Source organism: Papilio machaon, chromosome 4, assembly GCF_912999745.1.
Source record: "Papilio machaon chromosome 4, ilPapMach1.1, whole genome shotgun sequence".
Taxonomy (NCBI): Eukaryota; Metazoa; Arthropoda; class Insecta; order Lepidoptera; family Papilionidae; genus Papilio; species Papilio machaon.
The window spans coordinates 3,046,501-3,066,929 of record NC_059989.1 but is presented as its reverse complement, the minus strand read 5'-3'; the positions used below and the strand labels follow the sequence as shown (position 1 = coordinate 3,066,929).

General features: G+C 32.1%; 1 protein-coding gene across 2 annotated transcripts in view; it reads left to right on the top strand.

The window, feature by feature from the left end:
* LOC106718459 (ras-related protein Rab-37) overlaps window positions 1-18,601 on the top strand; it is a 39,909-nt gene extending 21,308 nt beyond the window's left edge. The window contains exons 1-5 of one of the 2 annotated variants that reach the window (XM_014512546.2): window positions 14,839-15,113; window positions 15,374-15,484; window positions 16,501-16,609; window positions 17,824-17,934; window positions 18,343-18,601. In XM_014512546.2, coding sequence (XP_014368032.1) covers window positions 14,895-15,113; window positions 15,374-15,484; window positions 16,501-16,609; window positions 17,824-17,934; window positions 18,343-18,584 — 792 coding nt within the window. In that variant the 5' untranslated portion in view covers window positions 14,839-14,894 and the 3' untranslated portion in view covers window positions 18,585-18,601. Of the gene's footprint in view, window positions 1-14,838; window positions 15,114-15,373; window positions 15,485-16,500; window positions 16,610-17,823; window positions 17,935-18,342 lie in introns of those variants that run through there. The other variant, XM_014512547.2, reaches the window with a different exon arrangement.
* Window positions 18,602-20,429: the final 1,828 nt, after the last annotated feature.

The following is a 20,429-nucleotide window of genomic DNA, read 5'->3' as shown; positions in this document are numbered from 1 at the left end:
AAATCTTTTAATTGTCATCTTTACAATTTAATTCTAATTATGAGATCAAATAAAATTATCATAATAAATTTCTAACATCATTTGTTCAACAAAAAACAGAAATTCTAAATTCTTATTATAACTTATTAATTATTAAGTTTCAACACGCATATTCAAAAAAGCCTTTACTTATACTTTACGTTTATAATTTTCAAATCATTCTGTGCAACTGCACATCTTTGTTTGTATTTTAGGCTTATGCTGTTCATCTCTTTTTGTTCTCTTTACCGGCAAATCTTTAGTTTTCTTCCCCTTAATTTGTATTTTTGTCCAATTCCTCGAAAGCTGACTATAATTGTTCTGTAGTCCAAGAACATACTCGAGCTCGGACTCCTTCCTTTCTTTTGTATTTTCGTGGCATAGTTCTGCTACAATCAGTAAAAAGTCTAAATATAAATATACATAAACACATATAAAATATAATAGAACATAAAAATATGTTCAAAGCGCATTCAGTACAACGTGGTGAATGGAGGGATAGATGCTCCTAGGGGCACCTATACCCCGGAAAATCGGGGCAACTATCCTTTTTGATAGGGATAGATGCCCAAGTAGTTTTTAAATAAATAAAAAAACAAAAGAGCTACTATTTCCACCTAGATGCATACTTGATGAATCAGTATATTGACGTAATAAAAAATATAACGGAATTAATAACTACTTATAAAGATATACAACAGCAAATACTTACCTTTAAAACTTTGACGTGTTTGTTAAGTTCGCCGCGGACATAAATCCACAAATAAGCTAAATGCATCTTCACCGCACCACGGCCCATTGCTAACTAAGGTGCAGGGTACCTGCGGCTCTTAGTTATACTATTGATTTTTAGTCGCGAGTTTGGGAAGTTAGGTTTTATGAAAATGAGGCATCTATCCTACTGAGGCATCTATCCCGCCTTTACCCTATAATTCGACTGTATTTTTTAATGTGTTTTACCGCAAAGCTCCACTCCTGGTGCTCCGATTTTGATAAAAATATTTTAATCGAAAGGTAGTGCTTGCAGATGAGTCACATTTTTTTGATTATTTTTTTAAATTACTAGAAGACTTAGATTTTGAGTTTAGCTTTAAAATGCGTTGCGAAAATTAGGGACTTTTTTGCTTACATCCTTTACGTAGGCTAAACTATAGGGCCTACATAAAAATGATGTATGGAAGAATTGTAGCTTTTTAGATGTGCTAAATAAAAGTCCGGGATAGTATATATCTATCTTTTATAATTTTCTCACAATAACCAATGTACTCACAATAATGTAATTGTAATTGTAACCTTTTTTTTTTAGAAACATCAATTATTATTTTATACAAAAATAGTTGCCAGTCAATAACTTTACAACTCTTTCCTAAATATGTTATTTATCATAACTATGTAACAATATAGCTATTACTTTATCATTATATAAACCTTTTGAAGGTTCATGGAAATCTTATATAAGCTTCTTATCATTTTTGCCGACCCTTGGGTTTCATTAGTGGAACATTTATTTGACATGTTCTTGTTCTCCTTTTATAACAATTTTATATTTTACTACTCAAGCTAGAAACCTACCTATACTGTATTTAAAAAAGATTTTTGAAAAATTATAAAAACTATCGTGAGACATGTTTAATCTAGCTGTCTTAGTAATATTATAAATGAGAATGTTTGGATGGATGTCTGTTTGAAGGTATCTCCGAAACGACTGAATAGATCTTGATGAAATTTGGCACAGATGTAAAACGCATATATTACGTTTTTTTAATCCGCGCGGACGGAGTCACGGGCGACAGCTTCTTAATAAAAAGTTAAACAGCCAAAAGATTATTAAAGAATTTTCACATCGGTTCGGCGGTCTTTTATAGTGAGTGGGCTATTTTCGGCGTATCAATATCGACAAAATTCGGATCAGTTCGAAAAAAAATCGGTCATCAGAGTCAGTGGTAAAATTCGAAAAGAATAATTAATGTAATTTAGCTGTTTAATTTATAATTTAATCAATTCCAACTAATAAAATAAGATGTATATGTTTCTATGCGGTAATATCTCCAGTTGTCAAAGCGCTAGTTATTATGTGAGGCCGGGATTGTTTGCAAAGAGACACGTGTAAGATCAGCTCTATTGAATTTGTTCTCTATATATTTGTGTATTCAAGCAGAAAAGGGAAGCGGGCTACGTCTATATGCGTAACTAGTTAACTTGTATTTAATACATACTTGTATCTATTATAATAAGTTTAATAATTTCGATAGAAGTTCAATTACGATGTCAGTTATTTTTGGTTTCGTATTGAAGCTCATTTCTGTTTAATAAGTAAGGGCTTTGAAGCAGCAAAGATGATTTTGTATCATTTTCTCGGGTTAACGAGTTGTCAAATAAAAAACAAATACCGTGTATGTAAACATTTATCACAGCCGTGTATCTCTCAACAGATCTCGATATTTAATATGTAAATAACTCTGAGAGTTCCAATAAAAATATTGATATACACTCAAACCATTTTAGTATTAAAAATATCAGTAATAAATTTACTACTAAACCAAAAAAAAACTAATTAGATCACAAAAAATAGTCGTATAAATCTTATGAATTGATTTTCTACGCTATGAAACACTTAGATGCCTTCTTTCATAGTAAATCCATGGCTCCTAAGTAAACTATCGTATGTTTGAAACGCAAATTTTGATAGTCAAAACTTTAAACACTAATACTATTAATTACGAAGGATCGAATATGAACTTACAATAGACGAACATACAGTTCACTTTACTAACGTTACTTTAACATTTATACACTTATTAACAAATATTGGTAACGTTAAACACTCACGTACATTTGTCCGGTGTCGGCACCGACTAGTTTCGAGCCCATCGGGGACAATTCACTAGTGTCGGTGCCGACACCGGACAAATGTACGTGAGTGTTTTAGCGGTTTCCTATATAAGTTAAGGATAATGTCTCACGAAAGTTTGAATAATCTACACAAGTAATAGTTATCAAGTTAATTTAAAAAACATGAAACAGATGGTAAATAACAAAATCGTGGCTTACGATAGTCTACGTAGGAACCATCGAAATCTGTGTAATGTTTTATGTCAATGTGGAGCGACGATAAAACATAATGGGTGCCGGCCGTGAAATGAGACTAGCCGAGCGTATGCCACTGGTATGAATTTTCACAGACTAGTACAAAGGGATAGCCTTCGATGCGACATGATTAACCACTGGAAATGCTTATTCGCTCCAATAGTTTATGGATTAGTTATTTTTGATACCAAATCATTTTTATAGCTCAGCATTTATAGCTCACGTTTCACTCTGGAGCAAAACAAACGCAAACGTGGTCCACAAAGTTTTATGTCCCTCATTTAACAAATAACAATTTAGAAGATAACAATATAACAGTAGTAATTATAAAAGAAGAAAATTATAATGCATAACTCAGTTATATTAAAAATATTCAACTTTATGTAAGACTCTCGCTTACAAGTTTATCATTACAACTACTCATTTTGTGGTGTCTACCTTTATAACACGTTTGTTTTAAAATTAGCAATTTTGTTTTCGTCATGTCAATATTATGTAAATAAATGAGTTAACCAAAATCATTTATGTTACAAACTATTAATATTTGATACCAAAGCAATTAAATTGACTATTATACTTGCTTATCAACCCGTTCCGATTGACCGCGGCAACTATTAATTACTTCTGTAGAGAGTTGTAACGCGCGTATCGGTTTGTTTGTAATTTAGTTCTATGATCTCGTTGTATCTGACAGAAATAGAATTGTTCGCTATCTAAATTTAAAAATCTTTAACGTGCATTTTAATGTTTTACACAGATGCGACTTAAAAAACACTTATTTTCCTCATTAAAACATTTTACGGACAGATCCATTTCCCTCTTTTGCGTAATTTGCAGCCATATTAAAACGACAACTGTCGTTGTTACAACAGCTGCCCATTAGCGACGGACAGTTATTTTTAATTTAACAACTTTTGAAGATGTTTTTGTAGGGCATGTGTAAGAGTATTTAATTTTAAGATTTTCTTTTTTTCGTATTTTTATTTCACATCTTATTCAAATTAATTAATCCTTACTAATATTATAAATGCGAAATTAACTTTGTCTGTCTGTCTCGTTTTCACGCTAAACTACTGAACTGATTTAAATGAAATTTGGTACACAGATAGTCTAGAATTTGAGAAATATTTTTCGTATGTGAGGCAATATCTCCTTTGCTTCTATTATGGTTTTATTTACACTTAAAGTTATTTATAATTTTCGATACATGATTATACATACTTCATACATACGGATATGGAGCTTGATACATTGTACCTCAAACTATCTAGGAACGTAATATTGTGAACAATAGACAGGCTTCGCATTATTGACAGGCGATAATATGCAAAGCAGAGCTTATTGTGCACGCTGAGCGCTCGAACATTACCGGACACCTAAATTAGGCTTATGATCTCTTAGTACCCTATACTTATAATTATACTAAACTTAAATGGTTATTAAGTATGATGTTTTTGTACAATATTAAATTTTTTATTAATTGATTCAGTTACATTTTAATTTAACGGGCGTATTCTAGCAGGATTTAAATCGCCTTTTGTTTTTAAAGATTTTATGAAGACGGCTGTTTTACAATAATTAATATAAATATTGTAGGAGAAATGTGAAAATTAAAGTCTCGGTTTTATTAAAACTTTTTGCACATCCTAAAAAATACATGTATAATATAATATCGTATTCCTGTTTGAGTACCAGGCGCCCTGCACCCTGCTACCGCTGTGGAGCTAAATAAAACCACTTCGTGTCGAAGTAACTCGTGCAAACTTAATTTCCTTTACAGTGCATATCCACTTTTAATCATACTTAATAATACAGCTTTATTGTGGGACTCGTTTTATATCTATTAAAATAGAATCAAATTAGCTATCAATTTTGTATTAATTTGTTATTAAATATTCTTACAAAGTGCAATATTAATAAAGTTCAAAATGCATAATTGAATATTTCTATTTTCACTCATTCTTTCAATAGTATTTTGTAACACTGTTTATCTGGAATTAAAAAGTAGATTTATATTTCTTGTCTTAATTAATCATTCAAGTTTTTAGTATATCGCTGTTTTAGAAATCTTACTTGTCTAGTAACATCCAAAATATGTAAAAAAAATATTACCCTTTTAAAGAAAATGAGAGATTTCTACTAAATTATAATAAATTACATGGATCCTAAACAAACAAGGGAATGCATTATCCCTCTCTAGTATTTGCTCTTGTCCCGGAACTACCCTCCCACAGCTAAAAATAACTAAGTAACGGCTCAATGAAGCGACCCACTCGTGTGGAAGTGATTCCCTTTAGTTTGCACACTGAGCTTTAACCGAGGCACAACTCTACGCGTTTTATATTTACTGTCACATAACGCTGTTACTGCGTAGAGCTTGTGGAGATGCTTTTATGTTTTTAATTGAATTTCTATTTAATTTGTGCTTATATCTTCTGGTATTGTTCTTACTTAGAAGAAAGGAAGACATTCATTTAGGAAACGATATTGTATCAATGAAAAAAAAATGACTTAAAAACATTCGGAGTGCAAAAGTGACTAAAAATAATGGCCTATATTTTTTAAACGTTCGAAAAATTTGGTCCACGTTGTTAAGGTAGTTGATCAATGCTAGAACTTGCGTTTATTATTTGATCACTGAACTATTAGTCCATTTAAAATAAACATAAAATGGAATACTGTTTGGTCTTTTTTTATTTTCTTAATTCCAAGAATTTCTCCTCAAGATACAAAAGCTGTCATTGCAATTACGAAACAGCCTTCACGAGATCCGTAATATTATGTAGCGAGTCTTGATTATCTTTATTACAACTCACTTCAAAAGGATTTTGTACATTTTACAACATCAAAGGGAATCTCATAAAGCTTTGAAACACGATGTGATATTAAGTTTAAAAATTTACTACGAACCTATTTTCATGATTTTTCCTGTATGAAACTTTTTAAGAATCGAAAATTAATACAGTCTTGACCAGTAACAGGTTTAACTCTTCTAGCGCCCTGACTGAGATATCTACGGCGACCTTTTTTCTATGACGAGTAATTGGGGGTTAACAGAGTTATGTGTCACTGTGTAATTCGCAGACCTGTAGCACCCCTTTCTATCAAGCGCCCTGGGCGGTCACCAAACCGTGCCCTACCCTAACTACAGCCCTGGTCTGGACAGATAACTAGTAACATTAAAATCTTGGCATATGATTTTACTTGCTTGTCTCGACTAAATATAAAAAAAAAAAAACAAATCTTGACATGAATAAAAATAATAGTAACATTAGAATTAAACTGTTTATGCTTTCGTGAGACATCATAATTAATTAATTAAGAAACGGCTTAATTCACGTTTGATTGTCCGGTGACGGCACCGACTAGTTTCGTGCGAGACGCGACGCGACCGCGAAGTCCTCGGATTACACTCGCCCTGAAGATGGACCCCCGTTGGGTCCGAAACTAGTCGGTGCCGTCACCGGACAATCAAACGTGAGTTAAGCCGTTTCTTAATTAATTAGTAACATTAGAATTTACAAAATTAGATGACATGTAATTTTTTTTTCAATAATTATGTACTATGGACTTAAAATAAAAAAAATAAAAACATGCCAAGAAACCGTCTGAGAAACTTTAACATGATTTTCAATTGCACTTGCAGGTTACATCTATTCATTCACTTTAAGGCGTATTTCTTTCCGAGAATTTCTTTAAATTTTACGAAAAATTTCATCTTGTAAAATATGTTCTCCTTTGATCTTTTAAATTTTTATTAAAGTATATTGGATTGTAGATATCTACATGCATCCATAAACACTTTGATTGGATACGCAAGCAAGTGGTAAAAAATCCTTAAATGTTTATTAGCATCAAAGTACCAAATATTAAATAACACACATTAAAAAAAAAAAATTCAGTCGAATTGATAACCTCCTTCTTTTTGAAGTCGGCTAAAAAATATCTGAAATCTATGATTTTCACTTCGAAAAGAACATGATTGCTATCTCTGTGTTTTCTAAGAGAATGAACGGGATGGCAATATTGTTGTCAACTCAGTGCTATGTGCATTATATCAACAGTAAATGGCAATATAATTGTTACACAAAGGATCTATTCACTAATGAAATTCATATTACATTGTTGTTAGACATGTCCATCAACAGCCTGTCGCTTGTTCGCTTTCTCACCAAATTAATTGCTATTAAGTATATGCCACTAATTAATATATTATACTATAACTATAATTAAAACAAAATTTTATAATATCGTTAAATATTTTGTCAATTATGACCAGTACCTATTCCCTAGAGCCTTATGGCTTCGCGGAGTTCCAGAGCTCAGCGGAACACCTTTTGAATAAAACTGATTAATGTATCGTCTTTAACTTTATCAAATATGTCTAATTATTGGCTAATTAAATTCACAGTGATTTTATTCAAAGCATCTTTTAATTCTAACCCATTTCACTGAAGTATTAAGTTACATACAAATGAATTCAAAGTAATTGAATTTGCTCCGAGAAGTCTACCGATAGCCAATGAAAAAGCAAATTTAATTAATTCACAAGAGTCATATTCCAATAGAATCGTAATTCACATGTTATTTGCAATCAGCGCCATCTAGTTAAAATCTTCACCTGCAGTCGACTCCGGTTTCAATTCAATGAATACCTATGACAATTTTTTCATTTAATACATCGCTGGAGAGAACGAAAAAATGTTTTTTTTTTAATTAATATCTTAAACAAAGACGTCGAAGATATGATGTATGTAATAAACATTTACCTACGTTGAATTGGCCCTTTTATTTTCTTTCAAACGCAGAGCTAACAAAAACTTTTTGCGTATCTCAGGTGTACTAGGAAGTGAAAGAAAAAACATCTGAGCTGCGGTAATTTAGACGTCTTTTTATTAAAAAAAAGATTGCAGCGACTGCAAACGTATGGATACGACGTATCGTTTTAAATCAATAAATCAAGGTAAAAGCTGGGCAAAGCGCTTGCAGCGATGCTACGGGCTACGGATAAAAGGATTTTAAAGCTACTCAGCTTATATCGAACAATAAACCAATTAGGTATCAAAGAGTAGCACTTCGATGTAAGGGTATCATTTTGTATATTTGTATGCCTTAACTTGATACAAAGCCATGATCCGTAATTGATTGTTCTGCTTGTAAATCTGGAGATCTCCATTTTAATCTCAAATGGGCAGCAATAATAGTTTAATGATCATGTTATTATAAAGTTTAAATTTCAGTTGTTATTTTGCTCCTAGATTTTTCCTACAGGACGTTGTAGGTCATTTTCATGGTGATGAAAATAAGATCTACTTATCTTTCTAACTACATTTTGTGTATGTTGTGCTTTTTAGAGTAGAATAAATCCTAAAAATTGGAATAGAGATGTGTTGTTTAGTAAACAAAACCACATCTAAACAATCCATAATTTCGAATAATTATTATAATGAGTTGTTTTTTCATTAACTATTTAAGAATACACTGTTCTAAGTACTTATCTGTCTGTCGACGTTATCCTTTGAAATAACCGGGACAAAGTTGTAATATGCATGTGTATGATCACGTACCCGACCGTAATCTTTACTAATTAAATCAGTGACGGTACAAAATGAATGGTTTACTAGCTTTGGAATCGTTGCCACAGCTATTTACCCAATTTATCGAACCGAATCAATTTAGCCTTCGTTATTAGTGCGTAATAATATAACGATCGTTCATCAACTCATCGTCGATCGCCGCGGCGTTTACTTGCCGCCTTGACGTCTTGCCGCATTATTCAAATGTTATGTTTTCTGATAATTCATATTAAGTTTTTTTATTGTTATAGATAATTAGCTGTCGCTCGCGATACTGTCCGCGTGGAATTTAAAAAAACTTCAAAGTAAACTGTGTGTTCTTCCAGACTATGTTGTACAACCGTGCCAAATTTCATCAAGATCCGTTGAGCCTTTCTGGAGATACCTTCAATCAAACATCCATCCATCAATTAAAACATTCACATCTTCTATCTATCTATATAGATAAAAGAAAGTCGTGTTAGTTACAATATTTATAACTCAAGAACGGCTGAATCGATTTGACTGAAAATTGGTGCGCAGGTAGCTTAGAACCAGGAAACGGACATAGGATAATTTTTACCCCATTTTCTATTTTTTATTCCGCGCGGACGGAGTCGCGGGTAAAAGCTAGTTTATAATATTAGTAAGATTTGTATTGACAAACATAGCATTTGCATGTTAGAAACAGCTTTTCAATAGGATATCATTATTTATCTTCAATAACCCCCTGTCTTCCCAAAAAAAAAAATAATTCCATCATTAATGAAAAAACAAGAAAAACCTGTTCTCAATTAATCTTAACGTCAAAAACTAAGAAATGTCTAGGTACGAGTATTGTCAAAAATCGAAGACACTCCATCATTCTTTAGCTTGTTCTTCTAAAAATAATGATTCATTAAACACTTCAGATTGCTGTTGAGCTTCATTTAACGCTCTTTGTGATTCGAGTTTTGTTTAGGGTTGACACCTCTGTCGAAACATTTTTATAGACACAATAAATAAAATTTCATAATTATTAATTTTTTTTTTTGTACTTAATGTTATTTACGTTCCGTATAATTTTTATGGATTACCTAGATTATATTTTTATTTTTACAATGCAATCTGATTTTTGGATATCAAAGTTGAAAGTTCTTAGTGTCATAGTTTCTACAAGACAAAATATGTTAGTCGATTATTTTAAACAAAATGGCTCCGTCTCGCTTGCGTGCTTAGTTTTTTGGCAACCCTAGCTTTGCGATAAATGTTTTGTCTTCAATATGGGCGGTAATTAAAACTTGAGAAGTTAATAAAAGTTTGTTGTTTACAGCTGTCGAAGAGAAGTTTAAGGCTGCAAATATTTTATGGTGCGGGCTTGTTCGTGGCCGTCTTACTTAATATTCTTTTAAGATATAAAATTGAGAACATGACTTGGTCGTTAAGGCGTAGTTACACCTTTTTTTTATAACTGTGAACAAACTGACTGACTATTACTATAAAAATATTGGAATTTTGGAATATTTCAGTTACATTTTTTATTCTATACTAGCTTTTGCCCGCGACTTTGTTCCCGCGGAATTTAAAAAAAAAAAGGAAACGGGATAAAAATTATCCTATGTCCGTTTCCTGGTTCTAAGCTACTTGCCCACCAATTCAAAATCAGTCAAATCGCTTCAGCAGTTCTTGAGTTATAAATAGTGTAACTAACACGACTTTCTTTTATATATATAGATTATTTCCTATGTTAAGGAAAATTAACTGCACCAGCAACTAGCGCCATCAAACTATGTAACTTGTAACAATATAATGTAATAAATTGTTACTCGTGCACTTCAGTATAGCGTCCCAGTTATATATAATTCTCTTAACAATTTAACATATTTGCGTGTTACGGTGTTAAAAGTTACTGTAGTAAAGTTACTGTAGTACCTCTTGTATATACATCTTGTAACAACACAATGTCATCCTTGTCAGAAATCTTGTACGCATCAAATTTAATAAAAATCGTCCTCTCTGTTTACCCCCGGTGATGTAAAGACGCGTTATTTAGGTTATAATTACATCGAGGTTGTACAGGAAATCGTTTCTATGACATTTTAGATTATAAGATTTTCTAAATGTCAACCAAGTTATTACATATATATGTCGGGTGACATTTAGATGGGTGAGAAATCTTTCAACGACTGTTTATTTATTTTTTCTAAGTGTATCTTTTAGTAAATTATACTAGCCTAACATTTATACGAAATATATTATTTTTAACTTGAAGTTAATAATCAACTTCAAGTTAAAAATATTCAGGTTCTATTCTTATTTAAAACGCATTTTATAACTACTTAAGTCTAGATACTCATAGTCCATACATAACTTCTCTGAGTACAGAAGAAATTTATTAATTACTTTCATAATATAAACTTGAGAGAACTTTCAAAACTTTAATCAATTTTAAATTTAAATTTTCAATCGAGTTTCATTACATTTTCAATTTACAAGCTTCAGTGTCACGATACACGGATGTAACAGAAATTTTATTTTTAATTAGCGAGTGTTCGTTGAAAAGCTTTTGCAGCGCGGCCGAAATGAAGCGGGCATTTTAATTACGCGTTCCATCAATCGAAAAGCATCATCTACCTAAAAAAAAAAAACATTATTTATAATGACAACAAGCAATACTAAAATAAAAAATATCACTAGCCACTTTTTTCTCACACTCCGTGAAAATTATAACTTTGATTTTCCAAGATTACTCATAAAAAAATGTTATTCCCATACATAATTAATTGTTTTCACTTTCATCACAATCTGATCTATGGATTAGAAATACATAGAAGACTTACATACATACAAACATTAATTCACATTGATGTTATATTTAGCGTCATAGCTACAATCGTTAAGCAATAATTTCCGCAGGTGTAAACAGCACAACGGCATAGAGCAGTTAATTAGCGGTATTACAACTAAGCAATTGATTGGCTTACGACACTGTATAAGCCTGATTACTTAATCATTTAATTAACCCGTTGGTAATCTATAACTATATAAATAAACACCAACGTCCGTATGCTTACGTTACTCAAACAAATATTGATGAAATAGGTTTCGACACAGAGAATATATAATATACTAGCTGCCTGATAACTAAAATAAACATAATAAGTAGCCTATGTGTTCTTCAAGATTATGTTTTACATCTTTGCTAAATTTATTCAAGATCCATTGAGCCTTTCCGGTGATACCTTCAAATAAACATCCATACATCCCTCTAAAATTTCGCATGAATGGCTTACTTAAATCAACATTTAAGGTACAAATTAATTAGAAAATAAATAACTATAAATATTTCTAAAACTAATAATTATTGTCTGGGAATTTGCATCGACTATGAAATCGTCATTCGTCTGGTTCAAATAGAAAAAGTTTTCCCATTAAATAAATTCAAACGGGAGCCGAACAGAACGTGTCGGATGACCGTCTACTGGCAACTTTGATCTGCGATTTGAATTGGAAAGCATCAATTTTTTTACAACTTATTTAATCAACTACGTAGAAAATGAATAACTGAATAACTAACAGCCATATACAGGGACTTCTGACCCCTAAGTCCTCTCTGGTGGTATTTATGATGTTTTAGCTTACCTCTCCCCTAAAACCTAAAATCACGTGTATTTTTTTAGTGCAGAGTAATACTAAGCTTTTCAACATTTTATTAATTTACTAATTAAATCGTCATCAGCTCATCAGTCACTCCTTTTGACGTTTCGTGATTTTTTTCGTGATCCCTCCAGATTTTTTTGTTACCACACGTGAGCTTACTTAATGAGATAAATCTACAATAAAATTTAGCGTACTTAAGAAAACCGTCACTTAAGTCTTAGTAACAAAAAACTGCACTAAGGGCTCACATAGTAACTAATTAACGATTCTGGGAGCCGATGTAAGCTTTTTAAGTTAACATAAAGTGATTAAAACTTGAGATACGTAAGTACAAGTAGTATTGTTTATAAACTTGAGCTTTAATTTGTAATTGAAACTTCTTATTTTACCTGACTAAATAAGTTTAATATAATACCAGTAAGACAGAAAGGGAAAAGTTTGTTAGCAAAATGTTTTTGATAGCTGCTATCTGATCTCAAGACTAATTATGAGATTTAGTTTCTTCTTTTAAAGTTTTATCCACTTTTTCATGTAGTCTCGTCATTTTTTAGTCGTAGCTTTTTAAATTGTTTCTTAGTCGTCAATCTATAATTGAATATAGGCTTGAACCGTTTTCAAGAATTTAGTACAAAATTAAAATATATTCTGTTCTCCTTCATATTAATCCCCCACAAAAGCTTCAGCTATTCTAACCCACTATCTCTAATATCTGGATTTTAAATTTTATAAGGCGTTATTCAATCATCATCAGCTCACTCCTTCTCTGCTCCTTCACCGTAAGAATCTCGTACATATATAAATCGAAAAACACATTGGTACAAGGCAGGATTCGAACCCAGGACCTGCAGATTACAAATCAAGTGCTTAACCCCTGAGCCACTACCACAATAAAGTTGTTCAATATAAAAGTCAAAAAGTGTTAATTAGTTAGCTTTGAATCTCGACTGTGTTTAAATGTGCCGTCCTGAAACAACAATAATCCTAATGTTATTGTTTTTATATGAAAATATATGTAAATCGAATAATATTCACAGAACTTAGTAGTTTAACTTTGTAAAAACATTCAAAAATATTACCACTTTAATTACATTTGTTTACCCTGTTTATACCTGTACAGTATTAGTGCAAACGATAAAGTTTTAATCAATTTTGTTTGATCGAGATATTCAGCATTTAGAAATCTAGTTTGTGCCGGTCTAGAAAGGCTTATCCAGATTGATAAAATGCTCAAGAACAACAAAGAGACGTACATACATACATGCGTAGATGTATGAAGGTAGAAGAAGCGAAAGAGATATCAGGACCGCGCCAAATGGAAGTCCGTAATCACTGCCTACCCCTCTTGGTTACGAACGTGAGTCATATTGTTGTTGTATTTAAAACGAGTGCAAATCATTTGACAAAGGCGAAAAATTTGATAAAGTACGAAAAGGTACTGATAAAATATTGTAGGTATCTATATTTATAACAATATCAAAAAACCCCTCCGGCAGTATAAAGTAATCTTATTACAAGAAACTTAATTATCTACGCAACACTTCAAACGAATTTCCTTCCAGCTTATATCAAAGGCATCTATAAAAGCTTTGAATTCTTAAAAGCCGGTTATCGTTCCTTCTTTTTCAAGTAGATAGAACATATTACAAGAATTCATCCTTGTAGAATAAAAACAAGTAAAGCTAATTTTGTATGCACATTCGTATGTCTTCATAAATTCATACTCCTGTTATATTTATCATTGGTTTAAGTATAAAAATTCACCTGAAGATGGCGCTTTTTATGAGCAAATTTAAACAAAATTACTATCATTGTTTTAGCATTTAAAAACTAACGTACTACCTATACCTAAATGTCGTACTTAATCATTAAGATTTAAAAGCAATTCAGTTTAAGTAGATGGCGCCACCAGCGTATTAAATAGCACTGGCACATATTGGCGCCGTGAAATATTTAAAATAAAATGTATCGAATAGAGTCGTCTTTTATTTTTTATTATAACTTCGAGTGAGTGTTTTCTTCACGTTTCAACATATTTGTGTTGTCCTAGTGTTTTTACGTTTCGTAGTTGTGTATAAAAAAAATAAAAACTTAACGAATTTCAAATTAATAATGTTGACAAAAATACTTTACGTTCAAATAATTAAGCATCCGATGCTTTGTTAATTTTTAATGATGTATCTCGAGTATAAAGTTTCAGATTTGCTTCACACAAGTTACAAACGATTTAATTAATGCCTGGAAAATGTCGATACACGGTACGTCCTTTTTGATTAAAAACTGTTTGAGGCATCACGAGCTTAAGTAATTCCATTTCCAACTATTAACTACTTCAAACGATACATTCAACTTTAAATTAACCTCAGTATCCTTTTATGTTCTATTTAATAAGATTATTGTTGAGGATTGTTAGGTACATACAGACTTAAATAGAGATAATTTTAGAAGTTACTTATGTATTATTTTTTTTAAATCAAAACTGACAATACTTAACTATTGTAGATAATGTAACAGTGAATTAAATAAAAAGAAAGTGGACTCTATATTAATTTAGTGCGAAATACTTACTCAAGAAATGTGTTAACTTTAAAGTTCATAATGTGGAACCCGAACGCAACAGACAACAGACCGATGGAGAAGAGAGTGGTGATAGGGAGAGTTCGACCAACATGGGCACGTAATCTCCCAGACGCAAGAGAAGAAGACGACAAGAGTGATCAAGAAGTAGGCGTGATGCCGCACAGCGAACCACCTTCGCCCACTGACACCTGGGACCATCAGAACAAACAAGAAGACAAATTTGATGTATTTGGAAAGGTTCGTTATTACAGTGGTCTTGTTCTGTTGAAGCACCGTACAAGATATTGTCATCTCTGTCTTTTACAGCGATATCGAGAGGGATGGCAATATGTTTTTGGACAGTTCTTTCGTCTATAGAAACAAATTGTTACATTTAGCAAAATGTCTACAAATTATATTTAAGCTAGCCTTTAGATTTCTTATCAGTCAGTTCTTTCGTGCTTTTGGCTTTCGTCACTTATTTAAAAAAAAATTATGGCATTATTTGTATATTTCAGGTGATGCTGCTAGGAGACAGTGGCGTGGGCAAGACCTGTATGCTGGTGCGGTTCCGCGATGGCACCTTCCTCGCAGGCAACTACATATCCACTGTCGGCATCGACTTTCGGGTACTTGAAGAAACCTGAAACCTATTCTGTATCAAAATACCTATGATGAAAATTACAAAGGATAATAATTTAATATCTACTAGCTCTGTTCCTAAGCTGTTATAGTATTTGTATCAAGTGTATACAAGCGGGGTTACTTTTGAACAAAATGTGAATATCGATGTTGTACGATAATAAGGCTTACTCAACAGTATTAAATAATCCAAAGATATATGTAAAGCCGCAGCCAAGCTGATATGAACACCAACAAAGTTTAAGCCATACAGTTTTACAACTGCATTCCAACATGACGAATAAAACCTTTTCCGTGACTCTAAAAGTATTATTAGCTGTCAATAAAAACATAACTGGCTGGTTGATGTTTTTTTTTAGTTACAAGCCGCATTATAAAATAAAAAAAAGCAATTAAGTAATATTAACCAAGGGTTCGGTCTCCGCGAGCCACTCACGAGTGCTGTTGCCCTGGTATCCGCACTGCTATTGGTCTGCTTCGCGCGCTTAGCACGCCCCTAGCCAGCTGTGAACTGACTTCCATCACTGACTTGATTTATTGTTACGTAGTATTTTTTTGTTCCCAGTTTTTGTCGGCTGATTTATAGCATTTGTCGCCGACTGTTATTCATTTCGACGGGATAACTTAATATAAAAAGTTTGGTCCCTTCATTTTAGATTGCTAGAGTTAGGATATTCATATTATTTTTTGAATTATGCCTTACCATAATACTTTTTTATTTTAAATGATCTGTTGAGCCTTTTTAAGAAACACACAGCGACTGAAAACTGGAGTTTGCTCAAATTACTATTCAAATCACTTACAATTTGTTGTGTTTTTGAGACATACTTGTTATTGCTATGGAGTAAAGAGTGTATAGAGATATTAATACGAATCATTTTGTTGCATTATTTCTTTAATTCTAGCTGATTATTTTCAATATCTGAATTATTTCTCAATTAATCAAATATACAATTTATTCGTTGTTGGTATATTTTGATACATATAACGCCATCTGTTGCAGAACAAAGTAGTGACGGTGGACGGCGTCAAGGTGAAGCTTCAGATTTGGGACACGGCGGGGCAGGAGCGCTTCCGTAGCGTAACTCATGCGTACTACCGAGATGCACATGGTAATTTTTTTTACACATTTTTGGTAATAAATTGTCCAATTTCTTGGAAGGTTTATATAACTAGTTATTATTGCGTTCAGTTTTGTTTTCACATCAAAATCAGATTTTTGCTCTCTAAGAATAAAATAATGGTAAAAAACGCCATCTATGGGCGACACCGTCCACCTTTACTGTAATTCAATTAAAACAGTTCTGATAAATGATCGAAGATAGTTAAATCATCGTTACATATTACAAAATTATCATTTGATAGATTTTGTTTAATTAATAATGGTTAAACTTATGTTATTCAACCCTATAATGAGATTTTTATTTCTATATAAACAAAGTATAGTGTCAATAGACGTGACCTCAATTAGTTCATACCGCGTACTGTGGAAGGCATTGGGAAAGGCCTATGCCCAGCAGTGGGCAGATAAAGGCTGTTGATGATGATGATGATGATGAGTATACCTACAAGTGTGTGATGGTTTGACGTTCTCAGGTAGTCCAAAATAACAAACCGGATCACGTTGTACATCTGGCAAGCTGACTCTTTCATATATTAACCATTAACGAGCCTCAATTCTACAACATAATGATCATAATATTTAGAATTAAAATAAAAATTAATTGAATCTGAAATCTATACTAAGAGTCAGCCTAAGTTACGAATTAACAACTGTTAGTGTTACTGTGTGAAAGTTAGTAAAACAGAATTATAGTTTTAGTTCCGAGTTTGTTAAAAAAAAAAATAGTCTTAAAAAGGTAGCTACTAAACACATCACGTTATTAATTTTTAATTAGGTTTGTATTTAATTAGTTACATCAGTTTTCTATTATGTGACCGATGTATGAATGAGGTCGAATTGATTACTCATTGGTAATCAATCAGCGTGCAGCAATGAGTCGAATAGAACGTGCTATGAATGTAGCACTGGTCGCTATATCATAATAATGTAGTGAAAATAACTCACAAAAATATCATCAATCCACATTTAATAACGGCCGTAGATCAAAAAAACTACATTTACTTAAAAAAAACATATTGTAAAAAGTGTTTAAAGCTCAATATAAAATTTTGAAATAAGTAAATATGTTATTATGTGATAAGTTGGATGAAAATAAAATAAATACGATCTAGAATCTAAAATTATAGTAGCAGATTGTTCTCCTATAATTCCTCACGTGCCTTTCTAATCATCATATAGCTTGTTTTATGTTTGTTTTTGTAGCTCTCCTACTTCTGTACGACGTGACTAACAAGACGAGTTTCGACAACATACGGGCGTGGCTGGGCGAGATACGAGAATATGCACAAGATGATGTCGTCATCATGCTTCTGGGTAAACTTTTCTCTGTACAATTCTTTCATATTCATATCCAAGCCGATGCAACATCAGAGTTTCAAACATATCGCGGGCAGGGTAGGTCTTTGTAAGGACTTTTAACTTATGTTATCTACTGAAGCTAAAGTTTGTCTCTTTAAACACACAAATGCATGCTGTGTGCTGTTTCGGTGTGCAATTTTTAATCTTATCATTAGCCACACCTACTTAATTTATAACACAATGACCACATCTCGTACAGGTCAAATATTTATTTTACAGACAAAGATATACGACAAATTCTATGGAAAGTACTGCCTTTTTCTAACAAACATTATGATAAATTATATTAGTGACTAAGACTAACAATAATATTTATGTTCTTTATATGGAATATTCTATAATAACTACTCCATTTTCCTGCAGGAAACAAATCGGATAGCGGCCTAGAGAGAGCAGTGCGGCGGGAGGAGGGGCAGCGGCTGGCGCGAGAATATCAAGTCGCCTTTATGGAGACGTCGGCTAAAACCGGACTAAACGTGGAAGCGGCGTTCGGCCATGTGGCGCGGGCTCTCGTCGCAAAAGCGAACCCCGTGGACCCAGCGCGCCTGGCGGTGCGCGCGCAGCCGTCGCAAGAACAAAAGTCCTCGTGCCCGCCATGTTCCTAAATTGACATGCACGTTTTCCCGCCACTCGTTTCTGTTATTCTTGGCATGTGTATTTATTAAAGATCTTGAAAAACTTATTTCATCATGTACAACTAAGTACGGTTTTAAAATTAGGTTACACCTGGGATAGACCCTTGTTCCTAAAGAACACTATTGACGTATCTGCACAAGTTTGCCTCAAGCATTTGTATGTACATGTATTTTTATGAGTATTTATTACGACGGATTTAAGCGTACGATGCTTGTTAGCTAATTTTCTCACAAAAATCTTTACTGTTTTTATTAATATATTTTTACCTTACTAAATATCACGACGTTGGAATTGTTTGCTTATTGCAAAAAAGTTAACACAGTATGTTTCTGTTTTTTTTTTCTTTTTAAGAAATAATAATATATTATTTCATTTTGGTATAGCGATTTGATTAATGTACAACCATGATAAATAGAATAATTAAAAATATTGTTTGAGTTCTGCATTATTTGAGTAAAGAGCACAAAAGTACATAGTAAAGTATGATAAATAAATTTATTTATTATTTTGAGTCGTATTATAAATTCAAAAATAAACTTATATGTGTAAAATAAAAAGTAGATTAAAAAAATGTTGTTCAACAGAAAAATATCTTCAACTTTAATAAACGTTTTAATGCATTAATCATAAATCTAAGGTAACTAGTACTACTAATAATTATCCTATCCTATATCATCCTATACCTCAAAATTAATTATGATTCTCTTTAAGAACTCTAATTGTATGTAGTGATAATGAATTAATATACAAAAAATATATAGAAAATACTTAACATATGCATGTTAATATTTGTGCAATAATTGTAAATGTGTAGCATTAAATGTTGCTTGTAATAAAATGAAATCAAACAAAATTTTAAAGTGTTTTATTTATTACAACATTTTGTAGGTTTATGGTAAACTTAAAAATTCAAAACGAGGAAGTATAAGTATAAATAATGCTAATTAATGTCAGTCTTTTCCTTCTGGTAAACTACGGTAAACTTAAAATAACGAAGAATAGAAACTAGCAAATAATCATATTTTAGTCGTGTTACTAAACAATAATACAAAGTTAGCAAAAACTTTAAAACGCTAATAAAGTTGGCAGGTGGCAACACTGAGAATCTTTTTATTGAATTGATGATTTAAAAATTAATAATAACCACCGTGGACGTCAAACGTATATTATTTTCAATTGTATTATAATTACAAAAATAGATGCAGACTTTTTCATTATTTAAAAACATTGTGATTCTAAGATATTACATTGCGATAAGTCGTTTGATTTCATATTTCCCGCTTTGTGTGAACAGCTGCTAAGTTCACTCACGTTTGAATTTAGCGCTATCGTCACACATTGTAGACAAAGACAGAATGATGTTCCAGGGGTCCTAAACTATTGAAGTAGAACGTAAAATGTTTTCTGTCATCAAATCATAACAACATAAAGTTCTTTCTTGTCGTTTTTGTTTGAGGAATATTCACAATTAGTTTTTACTAAAGTCAATCACGACCAAATGGCTATTTCTCGTTTTTCAAAAAGTTTTACTTCAATTTCCTATTCCATGTTTGTGTATTTTAAGAAGTCACGGCTTATTTACATTTTTATTTTTATGACAAAATTTGACATTATTTATGGCTAATAGATACCATAATTATTTTACATTTATTTAATTTCATATTTACTTCAACAAAATAATACTTTAACGACTTTAAAACGAGTGTAACTTATTTAGTTGATGATACCTGACTTTTGAGTGCTAGTTTGTTTCGTTATGTTGGCACTCTTGCTACCATTTTACGCGCACATGCGCAGAACGACAGGTGGTCGGC